Here is a 26,235-nt window from a genome sequence, read left to right as displayed (position 1 = left end):
TTGTCCGTATTTATTAGATAAATAAATTTAAGATACAGTGATCAAACTTATAATCATTATATCAGATAAGTTAATATTTCACAAATATGACGAAAATGCGAACTCAAATCTTTATATTAAAAATTCAAATATTTCATCAGTTTTAATAATTTTTGAGGTCATCCCATCTTGAATTTTATAAGCCAAAAAGTCATACCTTTTGTCTCATAGGTGGCAAAACTTGAAAATCAACATCTTCACTTAGAATCTAATTTTAATCAATTAATGTCATTTTGTGTAAAAACATAGACATGCAAACCCACAAAAAAACGTTTTTATTCCAAAACTACTAACCATTCAATCTCAGGGTCCACTAAAAAAGTAGCGTTATATGTATTATTTTTTTGCATAACTTTATTATTATATGATTACATGATTTTAAATTAAAAATAAAATAATATATAATCATATAATAATATATTATCTATGTGTCTAATTATATACTCAAAAGTATCTATACGTATTATTATTTTCTTATAATAAAATTATATGTACATATTTTTTATATATAATTTATGTACATAGATGATATGTCATTATATGATTAAATGATTTTAAATTAAAGATAAAAAAATATCTAATTATATAATGATAAATCATCTATATGTTTAAATTATATACACAATATTATTTTATTTTTTAAATATATAATATTGGTGAAAAAGAAGGATAACTTTCTTTATAGGGGCCTTGTTCATTTTGTCATCGTGACCATTTTAGGTAGAAGATGTGTGGCCTCATCATGATAGAATTTGAGGTACTTCATGATTCACATTTAAATTTAAAATTTTATATATATTTAGCTTTCTCCTTTTTTAAAGTTGTAAATGAAAGTCATCATGGCAATTAGGCATCTTCTGAATAAGTATATTTTTTTTTTCTTACTAAAATTTAACAATAAAACTATATATTTATATCTATTTTGAATATATAAATATATATGTATGTATATTATTATATAATTAAATTAAGATTAAAATAATATTCAATTATATGATGATCTATATAAATATGTATATATTTATATATACAAAATAGATACAACTATGTTTTAATTGCTTTGATTACTTGATTCAGATTTAGTGTTTTGTAATCCAGAACCAATGCAACAATTTTAACTTTTATATTATTCATAAATTCACTTTGTTCATGCCTTTTTCTTTAAATACTTTATTGGAAGAATTGTTTTTTGATATAAAAGAGACTAGCATGCTCTACAGTCTCGGTGTCCACACGAGTTAGTTGTGCACTAGTTCCTTGTTAGCCTTAGACAAACATTGCAGCATTAACATCACCACTCATGTCGTATGATTACAATTAGGAGATAACTCTAATATCATATGAGACTTGATAAAAACTCTGATATCATATAATATAAATTTTAAGAAAATCATACTTCAAAAATTAGTTATTGAAATTAAAGAGTCTAAGTACATATAAACACCATACTAGAAACTCATACTTTATAATATAAAACACAAGTCTCATACCTTGTATTTGAGATTCTAACATATGGAGGTCCTACCAGGAGTATGACTAAAAAAAATTATAGTCTTCTGTATATATACACTTTTGGGTACATAATGAAGTAAGTAGATGATATATCATTATATAATTGAATGTTACTTTATCTTTAATTTAAAATTATTTAATCATTTGATAATATATAATTTATATATTCATAAATGCGTAACTATAGTTTTATTGAATTTATATACATAATATGAGCAGAGTCAGCACTGGCTAAAAGTGAGACACTGCCCTCCCTAGGCGTTTCAAAAGATCCACAAAGTTGTAATTATACTTCAATAAATTCACAAAATTTCTAAATTATTCAATGCAAGATAGACAAGTAGAATAAATAGATTATAAATAAATAAGATCCATGTTATAAAATTTTAATTAAATTCTTACATGTTAAAAATTAGAAAATTCATTTTTTGGCAAAACTTATTAACTTAGAGAAATTATCTTAAATGTGACAATTTTATCTCCCATAATTTTCCAATTTTAGTTGTTTTTACTGGTAAAAATACCCTTAAATCTAAACAAAAGCCTTTGTTTGCCAAACAATCATCTCCATATTTATTCACCAGATCTTTTCCTCTTAATTTGATCTCTCCATTTTATGAAATCTGTGTAATATTCTTTTACATATAATAGTTAAATCAAGATTTTGTTTTTACAAAGTTACAATGAAAATCATGGTAAAATGCCTCTAGGTAGGCTGATTTCACAAATGAATACAAAATTTCTCTCTAATGAATACAAGTAAAGGTGCAAGAGAGATGAACATTAGAGTATAAATTGTTAGGATGAGTATTTAAAATTGAATAATATATTAGGGCAATTCTTTAACCCTCAATTGATTCCAAAGACTTCATTTTATATTGAAATTAAGTCTCAGAAGTCAAAATAACTATCGCATAACAAAATTTACTTATTTTACTTTGAAAATGATATATTTTTCGTTTTTGTTACGTTAAACAGTTATTCGTTGATCTTACGAAAGAATTTTTAAAAAACTAAAATTTACCAATGGTCAATCTTTCTTTAGCACCAAAACTTAGAATGGGCAACTTGATTTCACCAATGGGTATTATTTCTTACATTGATCCCTTTTGAAAAATGTTTAAGACTAACGGGCACTTGAACAAATTTAATTTTTTGCTTGTACGACTATCACTAACTTGCATGCATCAAAGAGGAGCGGGTGTTCATGGCTTGTTGACTTTGCTCTCAAGTTGGGTTCTCTTTGAAGCGAACAAACCATAATTAATGGTTTCACTTTTTGAATAGCGGTTTAGACTTTGAATTGAATGGGCATCCATTCAATGTGAATGAGTTTCACCGTACTATTAAAATTTATCCAAAATGTTTAAGGTGATAAAAGAGATTCGTTCAGTTAAGTTCATTTTTTTCAATCAAACAATTCTTCAAATCAAACTCATCTCATTCAATTAAGCAATTTTTAAAATCAAACTTTGTCATTATCTCTAATTAAAATTACTAATTACCATTTATTTTTGTATTATCCTAATGTATAATTAATTAGATCTTTAATTTTCAAAATTCTATTATTATTTGACTAACATCAAAGTTATACACTATATATATCTTTTTTGTTATACCTAATGCAAAATGAGTGATAATTCTTATCATCTACGATTATTCCTTTCCTTTAATTTCATTACGAGGCTCTAAAGAACAAGGGTAACGAGTCATGCATGCCATTGAACAATTATCCATTTGCCAATGAACAAGCATTCATCATCTTGTTTCTTGCAATTTTTAAGATTTCTCCATTTTTGGTATGACTTGAGGCATACCTTAGATAAGTTAGCACGTTTTGCTTATTTTTGTGATCATCAAAACTTGATTGAATAGAAAACCCACTCTGGCTTATGATTTGAAGATGATGTGAATGATAAAGTAGGCCAAATGGGTCTTGTTTAGATTCAAAGATATTCTGTCAATAAAATATAGTAAAATTAGAAAAGTGTTACTCACTAGGAGAGAATGTTAAAAATACTAGATTTTAATTTAAGGATTCAAATATTATCGTTTGATATAATTTTCCATAACTATAGTTTTTATAATAAAACTATGTGTATAAAAAAAATGTAAAATTTTATATACAAAAAATTATGTGTTATTATATAACTGATTATTATTTTATCTCTAATTTAAAATAATTAAATCACATGATGATATATCATTATTTATGCACGTAACACTACTCATAGTTTTAATGCAAAAAATTTTTCTTATTAACATAGACAATCATTCTATTTAATTTAGGTTACCTTTAAGATATTAATAAAACTATATACATAAATAATATATGTAACTTTATGCTTAAATCATAACATATCATGATGTGAGCGAATATTATTTTATCTTTAATTTAAAACTATCCAATCATATAATTACATGTCATTGTTTGTATATAAAATTATGTATATTATTTATACATATAATACTATTCTATGAATATTAACAATGAGCACTCTAAGAATATCGAATCAACTTGATTGAGGAATTGTTATTTATTGAATAAAAATAGTAATTATTATTCTATTAAATTTTCTAAAGTATGTCACTTTCCTATTTGGCCCCTCTCCTTACTTGAACTTCTGCTCTACCATTGAACTATAAAGATTGTTTAATTTTGGCACATTTTTTAATAATATATAAACAATAAAATTATATATATCTATTTTAGATACACAAATATATATATACTTATATGTGATATCATATAATTAGGTGATTTTAAATTAATAATAAAATAACATATAATTATATAATAACAAATATAAATGTGTATACGTTTATATACGTAAAGTGAATATACATGGTATTGTTCATATATAAAATCCTTTAGTTACAAAATAATTAAAACGTTTTTACCATGGTTTCAGCATGTGTCTCATGTAACTTTATTTTTATAAGTGTATATTAAACATGTTCTTTTAACACTTAGAGGGCGTCTGATTTGGGTAATATTTTATTACCAAAATTGATAGAGTACTTTGAAAATTATTAAGAATAAATTATTATTATGTTTGCTAAAATTTGTTAAAAATGAGTAGATATAAATAATTATTGTGTTCAGTTAAAAGTAATAAATGAATACTAGCATATTATTTTATTTAAATATGCTTGGGTATAATTATTCTAAAATATTTTTTATGTTATTTGTTATATTAATTGAAAATGAAATTATTTTTATCTCAAAAAATTAATAAATAAGGATATAATTATAGTAAAATTAAAATTATTTTGATAATCTTTTAATACCTAAAGTGAGATTGTCACCTTTATTACCTATGACATTATCATTGATAATAGAATATTATCATAATATTTTATTACTAATAAATCAAACAAGATAATATAAATAATAAAAGATAGATTATCAGAGTAATTTTTATAAAACTCCAACCAAACACCTTAGATTATTGTACCCTTTCTTTACATGCTGCTGAGGAGGCATTCGGTTCAGGAAATGTTTTATTACCAAAATTAAAAGATTAACTAGAAGATAGATTACGTAAAAAATTATTGGGAATAAATTATTACTATGTTTGATAAAATTTGAAAGGTATAAACAATTATTGTGTTTGGTTAAAGGTAATAAAAAAATACTGATAAATTATTTTACTTAAATATCCTAGAGTATAACTATTCTAAAATATTTTTTATATTACTTATTATATTAATTGAAAATAAGGTTATTTTTTTCAAAAAAATTAATAAATAAAATATAATTATAATAAAATCAATATTATTTTGATAATTTTTTAATACCTAAAGTAAATGTGATAATCAGATTACTACTTATAATACATATAATGTCATTATTGATAATATAAAATTATCGTAATATTTTATTATTGACAAAACAAACAAAATAATATATATAAGACAAAATAGATTATCAAGATAATCATTATTACATATAAATCAAATGACCCCTAAAAGAATTATCAGATGACAATGGTTTCATATCACGTGGTATCAAATAAATTATTATTTTGATAAATAAAAAATATTTATTATATATTTTGTACCAAGTATGAGGTGTACATTTATTGTCACTAACACACCTTAAAACAATATGTAGAACCTGTTTGCCCACAAAATACTTTTGACGCTTTTATTATGTTAATGTACTTGAAAGGAAAAAGTACTTCAATTATCTTTTACACATTTAAGTTCTTTCCATGTTAATAGTTTCGTACTTTAAACAAAGCGTTGGATCAATCCTATGCAAAGGGGCAACATATAGGAATTGTGCCCTCTAGCAAGACATGCAGGTAGAAGTCTCTTGACCGGAGACAACCTCGTAAGTCACCTTTTATCTTTATGACATGTCTACATAAAAAAAATTAGTTACTTTCTTATCAAATGAATACTAGTCAAAGGTAAATTTTGAATTTGAGTTGTGACAGCTAAAACTGTAATATTTTTCTTTTAATCTTATAAATATAAATGATTATGCAATTGGAAGGAGGCATAGAAGGACATTCAAGAGATACCCTAAAATAGGCAAAATTTTTATCAGAATATACATATATAACCTTGTTAGAGATCTCTAGTAATCAGTGTCGTCCTTACAACACTCTTTTAGTAATTTCTATATAAACTCTATCAGAATATTTTTTTCATAGCTAAATAATATAACTGTTGACATAGGCTTTCAAACTGTAAGTCAAACCATGTTAAAAATTTGCTGTGAGTCAAATTATATTAAAAAACTATCTCATTTTTTATGATTATCTCACTCTCATATATAAACACAAGATTACTTAACTAATTTTAATAATCGTTATCGTAGTATACGTTGCACAAGGTTCAAAATTACGTACTTTTAGATGATGAAGAAAAAATACATCAATAATTTAGTGTTATAAGGAAGGCCCTTGCTAAGAGTGTTTATGTATCATTAATCTCTGACATACTATTCTATTAATATCTTGCAGAAGATGACCAAAATCTAAAATCTTTCAATATTAGATAGAGCATCCTTTCTAGGCTTTGGTAGAAAAATGCTTAAGAATGCCTCAAACAATCATATCCCCAAAAACATGTTGACACAACATATAAATGACTTACATCATATAGGTTCATAAACTCAACATATGGATTACTCTAAAGTGTAGAGTTTAACTCACCAAGAGTAAACGACTTACATCATAGTGGTATTGCTTATGGCATGAATTTGATTTTTGGAGTGAGGATGTCCATCCACCTCAAGCATGTTTGCTCACACTATGAATATGTCATTTCTCAACATGTAGACAATTATTAACGTGTGGAAATTAACTCACATGAGAAAAACTCACGTTGCAAAGACATCATCTAGCAATATGCAAAGTCAAACTCATGTTATGTTGATTGGTCAAGAGCGTGTAGATCATAATAACCCATGATTCATCGCCATCAATTATTGATGAATAGAGATCTACTTAAATCTCAACTGAGAATGTGCAATTCAGCTAACTTTTAACATGTGGCTAGCACCTCACTACGAGCAAAAAACTCACATCATAGTAGTGACTTTCTTCAATATGTAACCATTAACTCACACTCGAAAAGAAAAATCAACTAACCTTGATCCCTCCAAATGATAAGTTGTAACGAGAACACTTTTCATATGACTATCACCCTACAAACATGAGCAACAAAAAGATGCATCCAAACTCACACCACTTCATAGTGGTTTTTCATTTGATTATAACAAGAGAGGTGACTTATGTCACCAAGCTTCTAGTTAAGAACACAACATCTACTTAACATCTCACACGTTAGTACTATAACTAATTTCATTAGGTGAGACAACCCTAGATACAAGACTTGTAAGTTAGATTTACATGACCACCTAAATATACGCATATCATTCAAAATCAAGAAGTTTGCTTACAAGATAATTAACTATATACATAAGACATTGCAACAACAACTAGCTCAATACTCAAAATTCAATCAGGTTGAAGGGCACCAAGACCTTTCATGCTCAATATCTTGGTTTGAGTATAAAGGTTCATGTAAAGGGAGAGGGCATGAAGAGACATATAAAAGATATTATAAGATAGATGAGAGCATTCCTTCGATAATCGTTGTATAAACTCTATTAAAACACTTTCTCTAAAACTAAATAACATTACCGTGAACTTAAACTCTGAAGTAATGACCATGTTAAAAATCTCTCTTATCCTTATGATTCACCCTCATATATTATATACATATATAAGTTCAAAGTTACACTACAAGAATGTTGGGATTTGTACGTCACAAATCCATATCTTAACCATCGACATATCCCTTAAAAAAACCGCTCACATTAATAAAATTCATAATTTTTTTTATTGTTAAAGAAATTATAAATTTTATCAAGTTATCTCCATCATTTTGTAAATATAAATCTATAGATGGGATTTGGGCATATGCAACCAAGTCAAAATAATTTTTATTTTTTTACAATATGAAGATCTAAATTTAGCTATAAACTCTAGGTTTGTATTAAATAAACCAACAAAAGGATATAATCTCAAATATATAATCAATAAAACTACGTACATAAATAATAATATATCACTATATGATTATATATTATTTTACCTCAAATTTAAAATTATTAAATCACATGATGATATATTATTATTTATGTATAAAATTGTGCATATTATTATGCACATAACAATAATTATATATAAGAGCAATACTATGTGTACCCACTTTATATATATAAAGATATACATATTTATATATATCATTATATAATTAGTTGTTATTTTATCTTAAATTCAAAATTAACCAATTATGTAATGACACACGTAAATATACATATTTTTATACTCAAAATAAATACATATAATTTTATTATATATATAAAAAATACCGGATTATATTTAAAACTATACTAGATCTTATATTCTAACATCTAATAATCTAATTATGGCAGGTTAAACCATTGTTACTTAAAAATCAATATGGCTATTTTTGTCATGTTATATTTCATTGATGGCAATTAGATAAATTAACGTAATTTTATAACCATTTCTGTCTATTAATGGAATTAAAAATAGTGAAAATAAATATATAAAAGAATTTCTCAAATAAGAATTTCGGGAAAATAAAACTTTCTTTCACGAATTTTTTTTTTATAAGAATTCCCAACCAAAATATTCTCTATACGAAATGTTTAGTGTTATCTATTTATTTAACTTTATCTTAATTTTATTAGTATAATATTTACATATTTCTCATCACATGTAATCCTATAATTCATCTTTATACATATTTTAACACCGTACAATGTTTCATGTAGTATATTTATTTAAAATATATAAATAGATATATATTTAATATATATATTATTATGTACTTAATAATTTTATATTAAAAATAAAATAATATTTAACCACCTAATTATATAATAAAATATATCAAATATTTATTTATTTATATATTTAAACTAAGTAACGGTAGTATTGCTCAAATTACCCATTATTTAGATAAAAAAAATTTAGATAATTTTTAGGCATAATATTATTGACTTATTGCGTGTAATCTTACACATTTTACCAAATTTTAGTATTTAATTGACTACATAAATTATTATGTAATTAAATAATTTTAAATTATATATAAAATAATATTCAAATATATAATGATACATTTTATTTCAAATATTTAAATCCAATTTGGTAGAAAGTTGACCTATTTTGAAACAAGCCAAAATGGAATTAATTAGCATTATGTCAAGTGTTCACAGTTTGGGAAGATTATACTACATAAAAGGAAGTTTCCATTTAATTTTGGCTTTGGCTCCTTGTTATGGCCACTCATTATCATTATTACTATTCAAAGTAGCCTTAAATATTCTGAGATTTGACTATAATCAATATTAAGAAAATCTTAAAGCCGGCACAGAGACCATGAACAAGAAAGGAGCTGGAACATGTGGGCTGCTCATGTTTATCAATATAATAGTCGCCTTTATTTGTTTTTATCTTATTGCTTTATTTATCAAATTCGCATTTACTTACCATATATTGCTTTTTGTTTTATTAACATAAAACTCTGCTTTTGTTTGCTTTCGTATTCATTTCATAAAATAAAGTTCCAATACAAGCAAAGCAAACATTTCTATTTTCTTGTATTGGTTTAGTTTGGTTTTCATTCAAATGATTAAAAATTTGATTACATAAATTAAAGTGCTTTTTTTGAGGGATTGTCAATGGAAGAAGGATACATAAGAAGCAAGTTCAAAAGGATGTGTGTGTTCTGTGGAAGCAACTCTGGCCACAGAAAAGTCTTCAGTGATGCTGCTCTTGAATTGGGCAATGAACTGGTTTGTTGTTTCCTTATCTTTTTTTTCATAAATAAATTTACTTTTTTGTGTTTTTAGGAGATGGGCTTGAGTGAAAGTATGATAGATGGTAGAACTCAACCGTGTATTGGTTTATAGTTTCTGGTCCAGAATCCTCAGTTTATACTGTCTATTTCTTTTTGTGTTTACTATCAAGATATGACATTTGTGCTTGATTTATTGAACTGGGATTGCTCTGTTTGTTGATCATATATTCAGTTGATTTTGGCTGTAGAACACTGACTTTTATGTGATTTTGCTGCTATATTTCATGAGTTTTGGATTGAGTGTTTGATGTATTGAACTGGGTGAGCCTTTTTTGGGATGTATGGACTCTGTCTTCAATGAACTTGGATTACAGGTGAGGAGAAAGATAGACTTGGTGTATGGTGGAGGAAGTGTTGGGTTAATGGGTTTGATATCCCAGACTGTTTATGGTGGAGGTTGTCATGTACTTGGGTAACTTAAACATTCCCCTTAATCCTTCAGTTTCCGCCTTAAAAAGGAAGCAAGGCGTTTCCTTATCACACTTACTGCAAAGCTAATGGCTGCTGTTCAAATGCAGGATTATTCCAAAAGCTCTCATGCCGCTTGAGGTGTGCATAATCTCATTCATAAACTAAAATCTTTAATGAGTATGTTTGGCTTTATCTGAATTTACTTGTTCTTTTCCAAAATCCCTACAATTAAAAAATATTAATCATATTGTTCTTATTTGGGATTTATTTGAGCATTAAGTCTTTATGTATCCAGATTTCTCAAATTTTCATATACTCTTCAGAGTTCCATTCTCTTTGTCCATTATTTTCCGTACTATCATTAATCATATTTTGAATGCTTGATTTTTCATGTCAATTTATTTATTTCAGTTGTTATATGAAACAATAAAATTGTTCCCCTCTGAAATATAGAACAATATCATGTCTTTAGTGAACTGAAATTTTGCCATCAATTGAACTTTAGTAAATCATGTTTGGGCATCTCACTCAACAGATATCTGGAGAAACTGTTGGAGAAATGAAAACTGTTTTAGACATGCATGAGCGTAAAGCTGCAATGGCCCGAGAAGCTGATGCTTTTATTGCACTTCCTGGTAATAAACATGAATATCTTTCATAATGATTTTGAAAAGCAAAGAACTATTGAATGCAGTATTGAGTTTCCTGATAAGAAAAGTAAAATTTTTGCTACTTAAGAATCATAGCTTTGAAATATATTTGCATACTATACTTGCTAATGATAGTGAGGGAGTTTGTTGTTTTAGGGGGATATGGTACCATGGAAGAGCTGTTGGAGATGATAACCTGGTCCCAACTTGGAATCCATAAGAAACCGGTAACCAATGAACCTGCTGTTTTGAAGAACAGAAATAGGCAAAACGCTCCTTCATATATACTTGTAACTGGGTATTTTAACTCTACAGGTAGGTCTGCTAAATGTTGATGGGTACTATAATTTTTTGCTTGCGTTATTTGACAATGGCGTCGAAGAAGGTTTCATCAAACCGGGTGCTCGGCAGATAATTATTTCTGCTCCTACTGCCAAAGAACTTCTGGAAAAGATGGAGGTAAAAGCTTAACTAAACTCCTCTTTTTCTACATTCATCAATCAGGAATGTTTAGTGAAAGGAATTGAAGAACATAATGCAAGTCAGTATCCAATAATGGTTGATCTTTTTTGTGTGTTTCCCTTCCTCCACACTGTGGAATGTTGGAAATTAATTCAGCAACTTTCATGTTAAAAGGTCACTGGAATAACCTACCCATTACCAGGATTTAAATCAGCTTGTTTGATGAGGTTACCATTTTGGACTAAACATTTTAAATTTTGAAATAAAATTCTGATTGGTGCTTTGACTTGAGTACCAAAACACCCCACATTTCTGCCCCCAATTGTCTGTCTATTGCCATGAGGACAAATTATCAACTTATGTTGTTTTATTGTTTATATTTCTTTTGGCTATGGTTCCTTTTCTAAGTGTTGATATTTATATTTTTTATTATTATATTTTCTTTCTTACTTAAAGCCAGAAAAAGGGTGGCTTTCCCTGCATTATACTTTATTAAAAATCCTAGTTCCCAGTTCTTAGGAGATATCTGTTTACAATTTCTTCCAAGCACACTTTAATATATCAAGTTGCTAAAATTTACAGGAATACACTCCTTCTCATGAACATGTTGCTTCCCATGAAAGCTGGCAGATGGAGCAACTCGGTGATTATCCAAGGCAATAAAATGTGTAGTAAAATAGTGGTGGTAGGTTTTTTCCTGAATCGATTTCTGATGTGATTCATCATTATTTGAGTTGTGAACAAGTATCTATTCAAATGGGGCAAATAATGTCCATTACCATGTACTTTTGTCGTTATTTGTGGTTTGAATTCTATTTAAAGTATCATTGCTGTCTTACAACATATTTTCAGTACAGTCAATTTGCCCACTATTCCTCAGCCATATCTAATTGTTACCCCCTTATTAAAGGGCAGGGATTCTTTGAAATGCAAACACATGGTTACACATTATAGTGCAGAATCTTCTAGTAGGCATTAAAATGATGGTCACACTGTTTACTAGTCTATAGATTAGGAGGGTTACATGGAAACAGCTTTATTTTTATCAGTTAAAGCTTTCAATTTCAAGCACTTCAATCTGACTTTAACTAGGAAATGTGCACTATTCTTTAACAAATAATAACACTATTAAGTGAATTTTCTGTACTAAATAGCAATGTCACTCTTGATGGCATTCCTTGAAGAAGCACTAGCACATACATGCCTTTTGAGGGTGGAAGTAGAGTCACAAGTGAGGTTGTCTTGTCCAACTTGATCTAGAAGCTTCTCATGGCAGATTGCTGCTACTAATATCGTTGGACCTGAAGTTCTGACACATCTATAGTTGAAATGAGAATCAACTCTTAGAAGCCATATGCCCAAGCACTCTTCTCTCACTGCATCACCTTGTAGAGGAGAAAATTTTTTTGTCTAGGCATTACCCTTGTCAGTAATAACAATGTTAGTGAACCTAAAATCACTGGTCAATGGGAGGGTAGGGGAGACTGATTTCTTGCTCAAAGCATTATTCTTCCCAGCATTCACTTTTTTGCCATCTTAAGAAGGTATCTTGATTTTGGCTATTACAGTTATTCTCTATATGTGAGAGAAAATGAAATGAAGAAATGACTTAAATGTTTCTACAATTTTGCAGATCATACTATAGCTTCAAACGGTTACTCTTTGCTGCTCTCATAGTATATTATGGAGCTCACTGACTCCATCTTGAGAGAAGTTACAAAGATATTTCCTTAAGAGGTTGAAAGGACATCTTGATTTATGGTATCCAGCTAGATATATATGGACAGCTGGAATTTTCATTTGTACCTATTTAGATTCTAACCTGCTAAGTATTCTTAGTAGTTTCTAGATGATGTTCCACTTAAATTACACTTGAAGCAATAGCTGAGGCTTCTTTTTCCTCCTTTTGTATGTTTTCTAAGAGGAGTTGAAATGGAGCTATTTTTTTGAACTTCAAAAGAGAAATTATTGCTTCATCGCATGTCTACTCCTCCCTACATCCTCCTGCCCACCATGCGTCCCCCCCACTCTATCTTTCCCATGAAAAGACATCGTCGGCTATTAGGAATATGTCCTCATGCGGTGGAATTTCATGTGGGCGCATTTTTGTAGTGAATTCTTCTTCCTCTCCTTTTGAGGCATAGAAACTTGGTACAGTATACTCATCCGGTGTGAACCACTTTCAGTTAGAATTGGCATGGAAAGCTTGTGATTTTCTAATTCTGATAGAGCACTTTACTTAATGATTGAATTACTTTTTCTTCTTGATGAATTCTTACAAGAAACATGTTCCATCAACTAGGAGATTAGTGAATGCCAAATTGGAGAGTGGCAATGAAAGAGTTGAGTTATTGTCTCTGCCTGTGGCATCTTTAGTTTATTTGGCATGGTAGAGAGCAAGTGGCAGTCCTTAAAGACTGTGCAATGTTTGTCTTAAAGTTGTAATCCTTGCCCATACAGGTAAGCAGGCTACCACCAGGAAAAAAATTTGTCCAAAAACTAGGGAACCCAACTTATCTGTCATTCTTGGGAAACTCATTTCTTATTTCAGTAGCTTTCAAAGGTAAGTAACAGCAACTCACTAGAAACCTCGGATATCTTGTTGACGTATAAAACTGTAAGACACCAAACGTTTAAGCAGTTTTGCTATTAATTTCCCAAAACTAGTAAAAAAAATAAGTTAGCTTTTTTCCTTTGTTGGTTGCAATCTGTTTCATTTTACCACCATATGGGCCATTAAAGATTTGATGGCATTTAGGTCCTGTATGTTAGGTCATGGAATATGCAACAGCAGTGGCTCTGGCTCATGTCAAAGTCACAGTGGACCTGTATATGTTATCATATCAAGAACATGTGTTAAAGGTGGAGATGGTTGTTGCCCATCATGGGTCCCTCTTATTGTCAGGTTTATGCATTCATAATAGGCCACTGCAATAATTGAAAAGCCATCTACTGTTCTGCTGTTGCTGCTCCAAGGACTCCAAAAACAAGCAGCATTTGTTCCATCCAGACATTTCTTGTCCTTGTTTCATCGTGCCTACTTTCAACTTGGTTTGCTGTAAAGATGAAAGCATAGTTTGATTATGTGCTTCCTGTGCACTGTGTTAAAGGAAATTGTTCTGTTTCAGTAAAGTTAATTGACTGATGTTATAGTCTGACCCTACATTGAATTATGTATATGTCACACTGCAGCGACCTAATTAAGTCAATTACATAACTTACTTTGGTGTGGAAAAGGCTTTTCAAACCTTTGGAAAGAACAAGACATACGGAATTTTGTAGTCCTTTGGTTGAGCCTGCCAGCAAGATGTCTCTGTTTCTGGTAAATTATTGCCAGTCCTCGATGTAGTGTTCTTGGAGTCCATTGTTTTTTAGTACAAAGCCAAAGGATACTCAGACACTCTGCTCTTGGTAGGGACAATATTATAAGACCATGAAAGCTGTAACTTCTTATTTCCCCCAGAAAAAAGAATAAAACATTCTGCCTCAACCTTTCACCCAAAAATTCCAATCTTGTTTACAGTCACAAAAAACATCACAAAGTACAGTCATTACAAATGATTTAGACTTAAAGAAACAGCTGGGTAGAAGAAGGGTGATGAGATTTCACAAAACATGCTTCAAGACATCGCATTGTAGGAATGATAAAAGACCTGTCATGCCCTTTGATAAACAAAAAAGTAGACAGTTACTGTACACCTTGGGTTCAAGAAAAGCCATCTGCTTCTTTGTAGAGCATGAAAGCGAGCTAACCAGAAAATTCGTATATAAGCATTTGTAGCGATATTCTAGCCATTTTGTGGTCAAGCTTTCGCCTTTGCTGAAGATGATATCAGATTATGCAAGGTTGATGCCTGTATAACAGCACTGGGGCTTGGATCCTTGGCACGCTGAGACAGAGATCGCCTAGGAGTGAAGTTTCTATCTACCCCACTCTGCAGAACTTGTTGCAGTGGTTGGGGAAGGTGACACATAAGCCGTGAGGAACTTACAAGTAAAATCACACCTACCATGATAAGTAGCCTGCAATTGAATATTTTTCTAGTAAATAATAATCTCTGACAATTATCTTAATCTGACCATTGAACCCCAATAAGCAAAGTCATCTTTGAAAAAGGAATTAGCAAGGAGAGGAGGACCTAACATTTAACAATTAGAGGCTCTTGCAGTGAGTGAATACATATGAACATCACCCTGAATTTTTTACCAAAAACATAGAAGTTGTTCAAATGGCAGTGTCTCCAGATCAAAGGATATAAAAACTGCTCATACGATTTTATAAATCCTCCATGGGGCCCTTAACCATGTTATTTTGCTACATGCATCAGGAATCAAACCATATGAAACAAGACCCCACCCTTGACTTCAATATACTTTTTCTTTTCTAACAAAGAAATTAGCAAAATACAGGTTGTGCCTTTAATTACCATCCAAGCAGAAGTGAAAGACGAGCAGTTGGTGCTGAAGGCAATCGTTCACCCAAAGCAAGCATACCAGCAAGTACACCAGTAATAATTGATGAGACAGCAGCACATGTAGAAACTACAATGGCCCTTCCATGCTTTAGACCCCGAGTCTGTTAAAGGGAGTACACAATCATGTCTATAATTGTATAATGGTGTCTTTAGAAGGGAGTAACAAAGTCATATTCATAATTGTTGGCTCAAATTTGTGCAAATCCTTAAGAACACGAGCAGAGAAACACAACTGGTGTGAAATATGGGTAGAAATGTGGAAACTTAAATAACACAGAAAGCAATCAAATATAACTGTGGTCATCTTAGATGGCCAGCAATTCTACTGGGGCTAAAAAGATAGAAGGTAAAAGTACTCTCCGGCAACACAAATACATTTAAATTTAAATCTAGCAAGTTTTCTATACCTGGTAGTAAAATCCAGTACCACTACAACATATGCTGATAGAAATGCATACAGGAACTAGAATACTGGGGAAGCCCTGCTCCAAGAAGATGAATCCCATCTTTGATATAACAGATGCCATCCTGAAATTTATCAGATACAGGAGTATTTAAACCAAAGATTTAAAAGACAAAAGCATGTACAAGTAATGAACACTTGCTGCATAAATAAATTTAAAAAAAAGAGTAGCAGACTATAATGTAGTACACAATGATCTAACAGAGATTCAAGGACAAGGCAGGCAATCTGAGCAAAGCCATTATATCATGTAGTATAATGTATTGTGACCTCAACTAAGGTTTAGCCTAAGAAAAATCACGTCATCCTGGTTTAAAATGTTGGAAGATTTGATTCGGCTCCAGTTTAAAAAGTATTGATTGAGTCAGTTGATTAGGAAAAGAATATTGCAATATTGTATTTTGCTAGCAACCTACAGAATCCACCTAAACACACAATATTCCTGCCCAAATTACGCACACACAATCCAGAAAAGGAGACTCTGAAACAACCACAACAAAATTTCTATATATCTCCAATCCAACTAAACCTGTGTTTAGCAAAACTAAGAAAACAGCAGACGAATAGCAGTAAAGAGAAACGAAAATATTCTGGCAACAGAAGTGTCAGATCCTCCCAGGCGGATAACCCTTTTCCAAATTTTTTCCTAATTCATTCCTCCCTTTTTCTCTTTCATCTTCCCTTTTATATGATTGTTTGTCTCTCCATTCCATCATTTCTCTCGTGTTCACTTATGCCATCTTTTTTATCACCTTTTTAGTTGATTCCAGCTAGCCACGCAACAAATTTGTCCTCTGCTCTTGCCTTTGTTTCTTGTACACCCTAGGTTCTAGCATATTTCCTTTTTTCTTTTTGATTTTATTTCCTTTTGTAAAGATTGTATTTCCTTAAATTAGTATAACATCTTTGTATAAATTCCCCTGATGAATGAATAAAAAGGTGTGGAAAAAAATCATTCAAACCGAGAAAACATTGTTTCATGGTATCAGAGGACAGTTTCAGAAAACAAAACAAACCTATTTGCTAAGACTGTCCACAATTGCAAAGGAGGAGAAACAAGAATGCTAGTGAAGGTTATGCGTCTACTACAGTCCTGCCAAAAATTGTCTATCTTCAGAATCTACTGGTGAAGACTATGCTCATCGGAAACCTACCAGAAAACGATGCATTAAGTTTGATTGGTCTGCCATGGTTCTAGGGATTTTGACTATGTCAAAATACCTAATGTCTTAGGGGTTAATTGCAATTGATTTAGGGGGTAATCCCTCATGTCTTGCATTTGATTTAAGGGCTTATCCCACATCAACCAAAATCTCTAATTTCTTGCATTTGATTTAGGAATAAAATTCACCAATCATTGGAAATTACAATAACTTTTAAGTATGGAATTAGGAGCTCAACTCAAATATAAATAAGGGGCTTTTTTTTTCAAGTTAGCATCATCAATAAATTTTCTTGTATTATTGATTCAATTAAATAAAATCAATTTTTCATAAATTTTTTAGTCCTTTGTGAGTAAGTGTGACTCCCATGAACCATAAGATAGGCAAGAGAAAGAATCAAGTTCAGAAGCAAGACTCAACATCCAAGTTTTGACTCCTCAAGGGATAACCGACAAAGTTCATCCATGCAATTCCCCCAAAACAACATATTACCCATCAATAAGCAACAAGTTTGCATCATTATTTCTATCCACAAAACTTGTCGATGAAGACTATGATTCTCGAAATAGTGCCAAAAACCTACCAATCATCACCAACTTGCCAGAAAAAGTCTCAAACTCCAAAAATTTGAAGATCTAACCCCAAGTAGTGTCAATCCTTGATCAGAAATTAGAAACCACCTCAAAATTGCCAATCCACATATTTCTACAGTCAATCTACACTACAATCTCAAAAAGCAATCGAGGGACTCTTGTCAACCAAAAGATCTCACCTCTATAGTCAACCAAGAGACCAGAAACATCACCAACCAAAGTTTGTCACCACAAATCTTAGGAGGTCCAAACAAAATCAAACATGAATTCATGTTCCTTTTAAGAGGGCACTTAAAGGCTATATATGGAGGAAGAAATGCAAAATAAAACTCAAACAGTGGTTGAGTCATCGACAATCAATTCAACTACGCCAACAAATATTTTAGCATCAACTAAATGAGACTAATTTTTGCAAATGATTTCAATATGTTATGTTGGTTATTAGAGGAAAAGGAAAAATAAGATACTTGATAGGAGGGATAAATAAAACCTTATCCATGGATGTCGAGTATAAAATCTAGGAAGTGAAAAATTCCATTGTGATGGTGTGGCTTATAAATTCGATAGAGCCAAAAAATGGGCATACATTTATGTTCCACCAAACAATTCGGGATATTTGAAAAAGAGTACAACAAATTTATTTTGATTTGGATAATCCGTTGTTAGTATATGCCCTAGGAATCAAACGTGTTATCAGTTTTAGAGAGTTTCATCTTATATAAATAATTTTATTAATAAAAGAAGTGTTATGTTTTTCACATGTGTATTATGCTTCACTTTATATATTTATTTGTTAAATATATTAAAAATATGTGAATTGTCTGGAATCTAGATGATACGAATTTTTGGAAGATCTAATCATGGAAACATTCCCTACCAACGTGATACCAATTAGGCAATAACATTGCACAGTAGATATATCGAATGTCTCCATTGACAATCATAAGATAATATTAGTGCAAGTGACCATAAAAGTCATATCATTAGAGTATTAGTGCATATTAACGATTAGTGAACCGTTTTTCTAATATGACCAATTACAATAAATCACATGAACATTCAAAATATAGTCAATGATTTGTCGTTGACTATCATAAGATAATAAGTGCAGGTAACTATGAAACTCATATCACTTCTCATGATATTTTTTGTCAAAGCACATAAAGGAAAAACCAACACCTTGAAGTTGCTAATTCTTTGATGTATTTGAGCCTTGTTCCCCAATGTTACTAGGGTAAAGCCAATCTTGTAGCCCCTTACCTAATTAACCAATTTCCTTTCAAGGTCATACAATTTTGTACCCATTGAATGTTATTTTGTCTCATTATCCCTATGTTCATGTACTCAACAAAGTAGCACCAAAAATATGAGCACCTTACCATGTTTATAGCCATAACCCACACTGTCATAAGTTACAACCTAAAGCGTTAAAATGTCTTTTGTTGAATATTCACCTACTCAACAAGGATACAAAATGCTATTACCCACTTACGCGAAAATTCCTCATAAGCTTAAATATATCTTTCCTAGAGGATCAACTTTACTATTCCAATGCTACTCTTCAATGGGAGACAAGTGAAGAGAAATATTGGGACTACAATATCATTACCAATCTCTCATTCTATACTTGAACCTAAACTAGAGTCACTTGAATCCAAACCAAAATCAGAGCCTACACCTGCACTAGAACCTTTTGTTGACAACCAACCTATAACCATTCAGATAGAATTTGCTCCTGAACTACCTACAATCATACTTGGACCTAAACCAGTCGCTAATGCAAAGAGAGGTAAAGTTACACAAAAATCAATTATAGTTTACTCCAAGAGATCTAAGCCAGTTTCTCAAGACTATTAGATGTCCAAACTAAAGAAACGTCTTGAAGATAGATCAATAACAAAGACTGATTTGGATCTTCCAATCGCACTTAGGAAAGGTGAGGTCTTGCACCAAACATCTGCTTTTAGTTTCTTGACATATTCTAAATTGCCTTCCAATTTCAGAACATCCATTATAACAATTGTCGAGGTAAGAATACCAAAAGAAATTCAAAGGGCCTAAAAAGATCCAAAATAGAGTGCAACACTTGATGAAGAAATGAGAGCTTTGGTTAACAACGATACATGGATGTGGTAGATTTACATGAAAATAAAAAGACTGTAAGATGAAAATGGGTATTTATAGGTTAAATACATGGCTGATGGTAGCATCGAAAGGCATAAAGCAAGGTTGGTGAAACAAGGTATTACATAGGCTTATGGAATTAACTACAAAGAGACTTTTGCTCCTCTAGCAAAACTAAATTCTATTCCAATACTATTATCTATTGCAGTTGACCTTGATTAGGAGCTCATACAAAATTGGACTAGTTCAATAGAAGATAAATACTCCACCTTAGATTTTTTATAAAAATTATGGGGTAATTTAGTAATTTGGTGATAAAAATACAATCAGTAGTTGCCCAAAGTAGTGTTGAGACTGAGTTTAGAGTAATTGCTCAAGGAATTTGTGAGTTGATCTAGTTAGAAAGAATTCTCGAAGACTTATAACTATTTTTTTGTGAGAAATCCTACTTTTCTCTATAGTGATAGTAGATCTACCACTAGTATAATGCATACCTCGGTTCAACATGATTGAACAAGACATGTAAGAACAGAAAGAAATTTTATCAAGAGAGAATTGAAAGACGAATCAAACTAACATTCATTCCATCCACAACACAAGAAGCAAACATTTTGACCAAAGTCATGCTAAAACTAGGTTTTGAATCATCAATACAAAAGCTAAGAATAATTGACATCTATTCACAAACTTGAGGTTGAGTGTTGGAAGATTTGATTTATTTCAAATTTAAAAAGTAGATTAAGAAAAAGTCGTCAAAAAATAATGTGATCTATAGAAGACCAAGAACGTGCGATCTAATAATGGAAGACTATAAAAAGAGTTTGGTAAGGTGGAAAGTATTGAAAACGTTAAAAACACAAACCAAAGGCAAGAGGGATGACGTGACAACCAGTGATGACATGAAAATGATGTGACGGCCATAAAAAACAATCAAATGGCATGGAACATGATTGGTGACGTGTACACTTAACAGAATATGATAAGGAGGCTTGCTTAGGTGGAAATTCATGTGAAGAAAATAAGAAAATTCAATTGAAATTCAGTTTCTTAGTATTTCTAGTTTTTTAATGGTTTAGGAGTTGTATTTGCTTTAAGAGTCTGAGTTTTATTTGTTTTAGGAATCATAATTAAGTTAAAATATTATTTAAAAATTTCGATAGAATAAAGAGTTGTAATTTTAGTTAAACAAGGAGAATTTAATAAGAATTAATAAAGTCTTATGTATGACATATATCTTTGAATTTGTGCAGATACTTTTCTGGCCATACCAAAAATGAAGATGGAATCACTCAGTTTAAAGCAGGAAGGACCAGTGTTGGTGATGCTGTAGATGGAGCCATTAAAATTTTGACTATTGCTGTATGTTCTATTATTTTTCATTTCATAGGTTCTCATGTGCTTGCAAGCTTGTCTATGCTTCCCTTTGTTTGTGACTGATATCTGATATCCTGCAGGTTACTATTGTTGTAGTTGCAGTTCCTGAAGGGCTTCCCCTGGCTGTTACCTTAACATATGTCTATCTGTTCAAAATTCTTTTATATTCTCAATCTGTTTATGTATGTAGTGGAAGTCACCTGGTTTTGACAATATTACACACTATTTTATGTCGCAATCTACGCATAGTTTCAATGTGCATGTATATTTATTGTTCTTCCCTTTGTTTCCCTTTTCTTAGTTGTTCTTATTTTCTCTGAATATGATGCAGACTTGCCTATTCAATGAGGAAAATGATGGCAGACAAAGCGCTGGTATTATAAATTCTTTTATCCTTGTTCTTCAAATGAATTCTACATATCTTAATTCATTGTGAAACGCAGGTAATTAGGACTATTAATGGGAGTCCTAATTGTAAAAGAAATCCTATTTTGCTACCTTGTAAAACGAATTTAAGCAATTAGAGTTTGATGAATTATTTCATAAAGTGCTATTTGCCTTTATTCAATTCTTATCTAAGCAATTTATTTGTTTAGTGGTGAATTCCATTTGATTTTTATCACTCTTCTTCTTTCTTTCTTAGAGTATGACGACTCAACCTAGCTACTTCTTGTTTGTGGCAATATTCTTATCAAACAAGGGTTGCTAGTTTTTCTCCCTTTTTTTTTTGTTTGTTCATTGACCCAAAACCCCAAAACCATAAATTTATTATTATTATTATTATTATCGTTTGTTCATTGACCAAAAACCCTAAATTTTTTTTTTATCCCCATCTCAACTTCCTAATTTTTAAAATACTGTTTCCTATTCTTAACTAGGAGATCTTGCAAATGAAGTAAATAGTAATTGTGTAATATTTAAGTTATTGTAGTTCCGTAATTAAAGATCTTTTTCCTATAAGGAAAAGCTGATTCTCATGTAATTTTGTAAGATGACTCTCAGCTCATATTTATGCATTTCTCCCACGATTAATTTTATTCGGTAAAGGATAGATTGGATTATACAATCATGCACCTGAGAATAAGAATGAAAGACATGTCTATCTAAGACATATCCATGCAATAATAGAAATTTAAAATCTCCCTTGTACCAGGACACATCCATGTAATAATAGAAATTTAAGATATCCCTAGTATTAGGACACATCTATGTACTAATAGAAGTTTAAGTCTCCTTAGCATTAGGAGACATCCATGTAAAATAGAATTCTAGCCTTTCTCTGGAAGTACTAACTTTTTCCCTAGAAATTTTAATAGAGTCATCAACTGTAGAGGAAGTTTCAGCCTATTTTGATGAGTCCACTTGTAATCAGAGGTCAAGTTTCAAAAGTCAAAATGCAATCTTCCCTAGATTGTGACAATGTCCCTAAGGAACAAATTGGTGAATCATTCAAAAAGCAACGATAACACAATATCTGCATAAATCTAGAAGTAAGAAATCATACCCAAACAAAATGCCAGATTCCAGACCATATATAATTTCTTCAACAACTTCAAAATCCATCTGCAAGAAACAATACTGTCAATGAGGCAGAAGGGGAGAAGAGAAAATGCCACTTCTGCAAGCACCAATTATTGTGACGAAGAGGCATGATCCTTTAGAAACTAGCAAAGAGTACATGGAATTTACCATCTCTTGCTCTCTTCGCTGACGTTTAAAAATACGAAGCCACCCATTAAGGACTGCCTGTTCCAAAAGTCAATCATTATATGGATAATAAACAAAATTTATTTAAAACAACCACCCCAATTGTGTGGAGACAGATAAATAAATGAACGGAATCTTAAAATACAAATATAATGGAATAGAAAAAAACAATAAAGCATTGAAAATTGATAATGCTCCTTTTGAATTTAGGTGGCCTAATATTGGCAATAAATATTAACCATTCACAACACTGCTTCTCCCATCATGTGCATACAATGTCAAGCCATTTATGGAAAGCCTCAGAAGGAACTACTACATCAAATTATATTTCCTTGAAAAAGATCAACATTGCCATAAATAGCCATAACAAGATAAACTCAAATTTGATAACAAAATGAAACAAGATTGATGGAAGATCAAGCAACACAACAAAAGGAAAATCAACATAAATGAAACTTGTAATAATACATATACGACATCGTCTTGGCCAATGACATATGCTTTTAGAAAGTAAGAGCCTTAAGAAGGAAGATATAGTTAATTGTTAGGTTTGAAATATACTGAAAAGAGAAGTACTTACATGACACTAATATTCCAAACTGAATTTAGAAAGATATGTTACCAATGAGTTTAGGCAAACAAGAAATCATTATTTGATGTGATACAAAGATTAAATTCTATATTAAAATTTTTTTCTTTGTATAGACTTCAGTGGTGAAATGGTTCATAGAGCCAAGGATAAGTCGTTCATTTAAGGCATTGTTCAATTGAATTTAGAAAAATAATATCACATTAGAAGATATATTATACATTATAGGTCAAGTCTCTCAGGCAACTTTATGAAGTTTATGCATTTGACAGCTATTCACTTAAGAGGACCTACTCCCCAGTTCCCCTCTTGCTTATCTTTCCGCCTATAAGGAACTTTTTTTATTATTAAGAAGTGACACAAACAACAAAATTTTTCAATAGATACATGTTCTTCAAACCAGAATCTTATAACGATTATAGAACTTAACACATACAAATATGCCTACGCAATATTCTTGACACTAACAAATAATACAAATATCAGAAGGTGCACACGAAGAGGTACCTACAAACAATAGGGAAATGATGAAAGCTAGCCACGGTAACTGAAAAATGGATATTGAAGAAGCCTCTTGCTCCTCACCACCAGCACCAACTCCTGAAAATACAGAAATGACAACAAACCATAGTTCCATAATGTCATTCGAAAGGCGAACGTGGGTTAGTCTTGGTCACATTTGTTCAAAGATTGGATACGATAGCTCGACAAAAGCTATATTGCAGAAAACTTGAAACAACAAAATTAGACCATTCTTTATTTTGAACTTCAAATAGTCATAACAACTTAAGCATTTTGGAGAAGTTTCATACAAACGTAATCAATTCGACATGTCATAGATAAAGAACTAGCATTACCTATGGTGCCAATGCCTGCCAAAGTAATTCCCATCCAGTCAATAGCATTCATAACCTCCTTCAGGTAAAAATGGGAAAAAATAGAGAGAATGGCAAGCCCACATCCAGAAACTGGTTGAATAACAGACACCTGACATAATATGAAAAGGTTAACAAGTTAAAGAACATACACAACTTTATCATAAGATCAATGACAAGATAAAGACATTGCCCAAAAAAGGCATCTAGATATGTAGTTATCCACCTCAAGCATTCCAGAAATTATAAAGGTCATAACTTTGCACGTGTACAGAAAATCTAATAAGAAATTCTAGAGCTCCAATGAATACGTACAAGTTAATCCAAATGAAAAATTATATTATGAGAAGTTGAAGTAGATAGACTTACAGGAGCTTGAGATAATGCCCTCAACATAAGGATAGCTCCAACTATGTCCAACAAAAAACCAATCAACCATGCTTTATTAACCAAATAAGCCCTTATCACCTACAAAGACACAAACACAACTGAACTTTCAGAAAAACTGGAATACTACATGAATCGCAGACATGGGGAGCTTCAAAAAACTACATTGGCATCTCCCATTCCACGCTCCCAAACACATAAAAAATTAGAACTTTCAAGTTTACAAACAAAAGAATAAAAAACCCACTTCTGAACTCAAAGATTAGTTCCATTAAAGTAATTAGATTTAACGAAAACCAGCATAAACAGCATTCCCAGCAATTCAAAAACAAATCCTATCCTTCTCTTATGAATTTCTGCTTTGACATTTCATTCACCTTGAGCTTGAAAGAGATGGGAGGAAGAATGACGGTGCCCTTCTTCTGGAGAACTTTTCCAATATTATTACCGGCGGTTGCAGCTAACGTTAAAAATATGGATTCCCACATCGCTCTCTCTGTTTCTTGTGAACCGAAACCCGATTCCGACAAAACAAGAAATCTTTGATGAGATGGGTTGTTGGTGAGTCTGCAAAAGTTGGATTTAGGCTTCTAATTGGACGCTCATCGCGGTGAGGAAAGAACAAATTTTTATTATTAAGATATTACTAATCGCAACAATCTCTCTTCCTCTCTCTATTTTTTTTTTTTTCTTTTCAACTCTCTTCCGAAACACTTTCGTTTTAATAAGGAAAACCACTATTTTCCACCGAAATTTTGCTAAAATTACAAGCTATTACGCTTTTTACAATAGAGACACACAAAAATATCATTTATTATTTCCGATGGTCTCTATTTATTCCCAAAACTTTTCAAAATTCATTATTGCCCCTCATTCATAAAAAAATAAATTTTAAATTTTAAAAACAGTAATGGGAGGGCACTCATTCAATGTGGACAACCCTTTAATTGCACTACTAGTATAATGCAATTCAACCGAAATCACACCATTTCGGTG

General features: G+C 30.9%; 2 protein-coding genes across 4 annotated transcripts; one reads left to right on the top strand and one right to left on the bottom strand.

Moving 5' to 3' along the window:
• The first annotated feature begins 9,631 nt into the window (after positions 1-9,631).
• LOC123200522 (cytokinin riboside 5'-monophosphate phosphoribohydrolase LOG8) lies at positions 9,632-13,470 on the top strand. 2 transcript variants are annotated; one of them, XM_044615711.1, is made up of 8 exons: positions 9,632-9,901; positions 10,281-10,378; positions 10,485-10,515; positions 10,913-11,012; positions 11,184-11,254; positions 11,343-11,486; positions 12,072-12,174; positions 13,123-13,470. In XM_044615711.1, the coding sequence occupies exons 1-7, from the start codon at positions 9,788-9,790 to the stop codon at positions 12,150-12,152; spliced, it is 639 nt and encodes a 212-aa protein (XP_044471646.1). In that variant the 5' UTR covers positions 9,632-9,787; the 3' UTR covers positions 12,153-12,174; positions 13,123-13,470. The 2 variants fall into 2 exon arrangements, with proteins under 2 accessions (XP_044471646.1, XP_044471645.1); XM_044615710.1 differs by lacking the exon at positions 13,123-13,470 and having other exon boundaries at positions 9,633-9,901; positions 12,072-12,345.
• A 1,445-nt stretch (positions 13,471-14,915) lies between these two features.
• LOC123200520 (probable magnesium transporter NIPA9) lies at positions 14,916-25,964 on the bottom strand. 2 transcript variants are annotated; one of them, XM_044615708.1, is made up of 9 exons: positions 25,617-25,964; positions 25,222-25,320; positions 24,835-24,964; positions 24,485-24,577; positions 23,371-23,423; positions 23,186-23,244; positions 16,372-16,492; positions 15,917-16,065; positions 14,916-15,512 (listed from the first exon to the last, which is right to left on the bottom strand). In XM_044615708.1, the coding sequence occupies exons 1-9, from the start codon at positions 25,725-25,727 to the stop codon at positions 15,293-15,295; spliced, it is 1,035 nt and encodes a 344-aa protein (XP_044471643.1). In that variant the 5' UTR covers positions 25,728-25,964; the 3' UTR covers positions 14,916-15,292. The 2 variants fall into 2 exon arrangements, with proteins under 2 accessions (XP_044471643.1, XP_044471644.1); XM_044615709.1 differs by having other exon boundaries at positions 23,371-23,427; positions 24,489-24,577; positions 25,617-25,961.
• Positions 25,965-26,235: the final 271 nt, after the last annotated feature.

Source organism: Mangifera indica, chromosome 17, assembly GCF_011075055.1.
Source record: "Mangifera indica cultivar Alphonso chromosome 17, CATAS_Mindica_2.1, whole genome shotgun sequence".
In the NCBI taxonomy this organism is placed as follows: Eukaryota; Viridiplantae; Streptophyta; class Magnoliopsida; order Sapindales; family Anacardiaceae; genus Mangifera; species Mangifera indica.
The sequence above is the reverse complement of the archived record's forward strand: the minus strand, read 5'-3'. Positions and strand labels throughout refer to the sequence as shown.

Bases quoted from the DNA above. Each gene is read 5' to 3' on its own strand.
- LOC123200522 (XM_044615711.1), top strand. From the start codon at position 9,788: ATGGAAGAAGGATACATAAGAAGCAAGTTCAAAAGGATGTGTGTGTTC. The intron at 11,013-11,183 runs GTAATAAACATG...TTGTTGTTTTAG, and splicing joins TGCTTTTATTGCACTTCCTG to GGGGATATGGTACCATGGAA. The intron at 11,255-11,342 runs GTAACCAATGAA...TTAACTCTACAG, and splicing joins TTGGAATCCATAAGAAACCG to GTAGGTCTGCTAAATGTTGA.
- LOC123200520 (XM_044615708.1), bottom strand. From the start codon at position 25,727: ATGTGGGAATCCATATTTTTAACGTTAGCTGCAACCGCCGGTAATAAT. The intron at 23,424-24,484 runs GTACCTCTTCGT...TGGAACAGGCAG, and splicing joins CATTTCCCTATTGTTTGTAG to TCCTTAATGGGTGGCTTCGT. The intron at 16,493-23,185 runs GTATGATTTCTT...GATAAATTTCAG, and splicing joins GAATCTGGCATTTTGTTTGG to GATGGCATCTGTTATATCAA.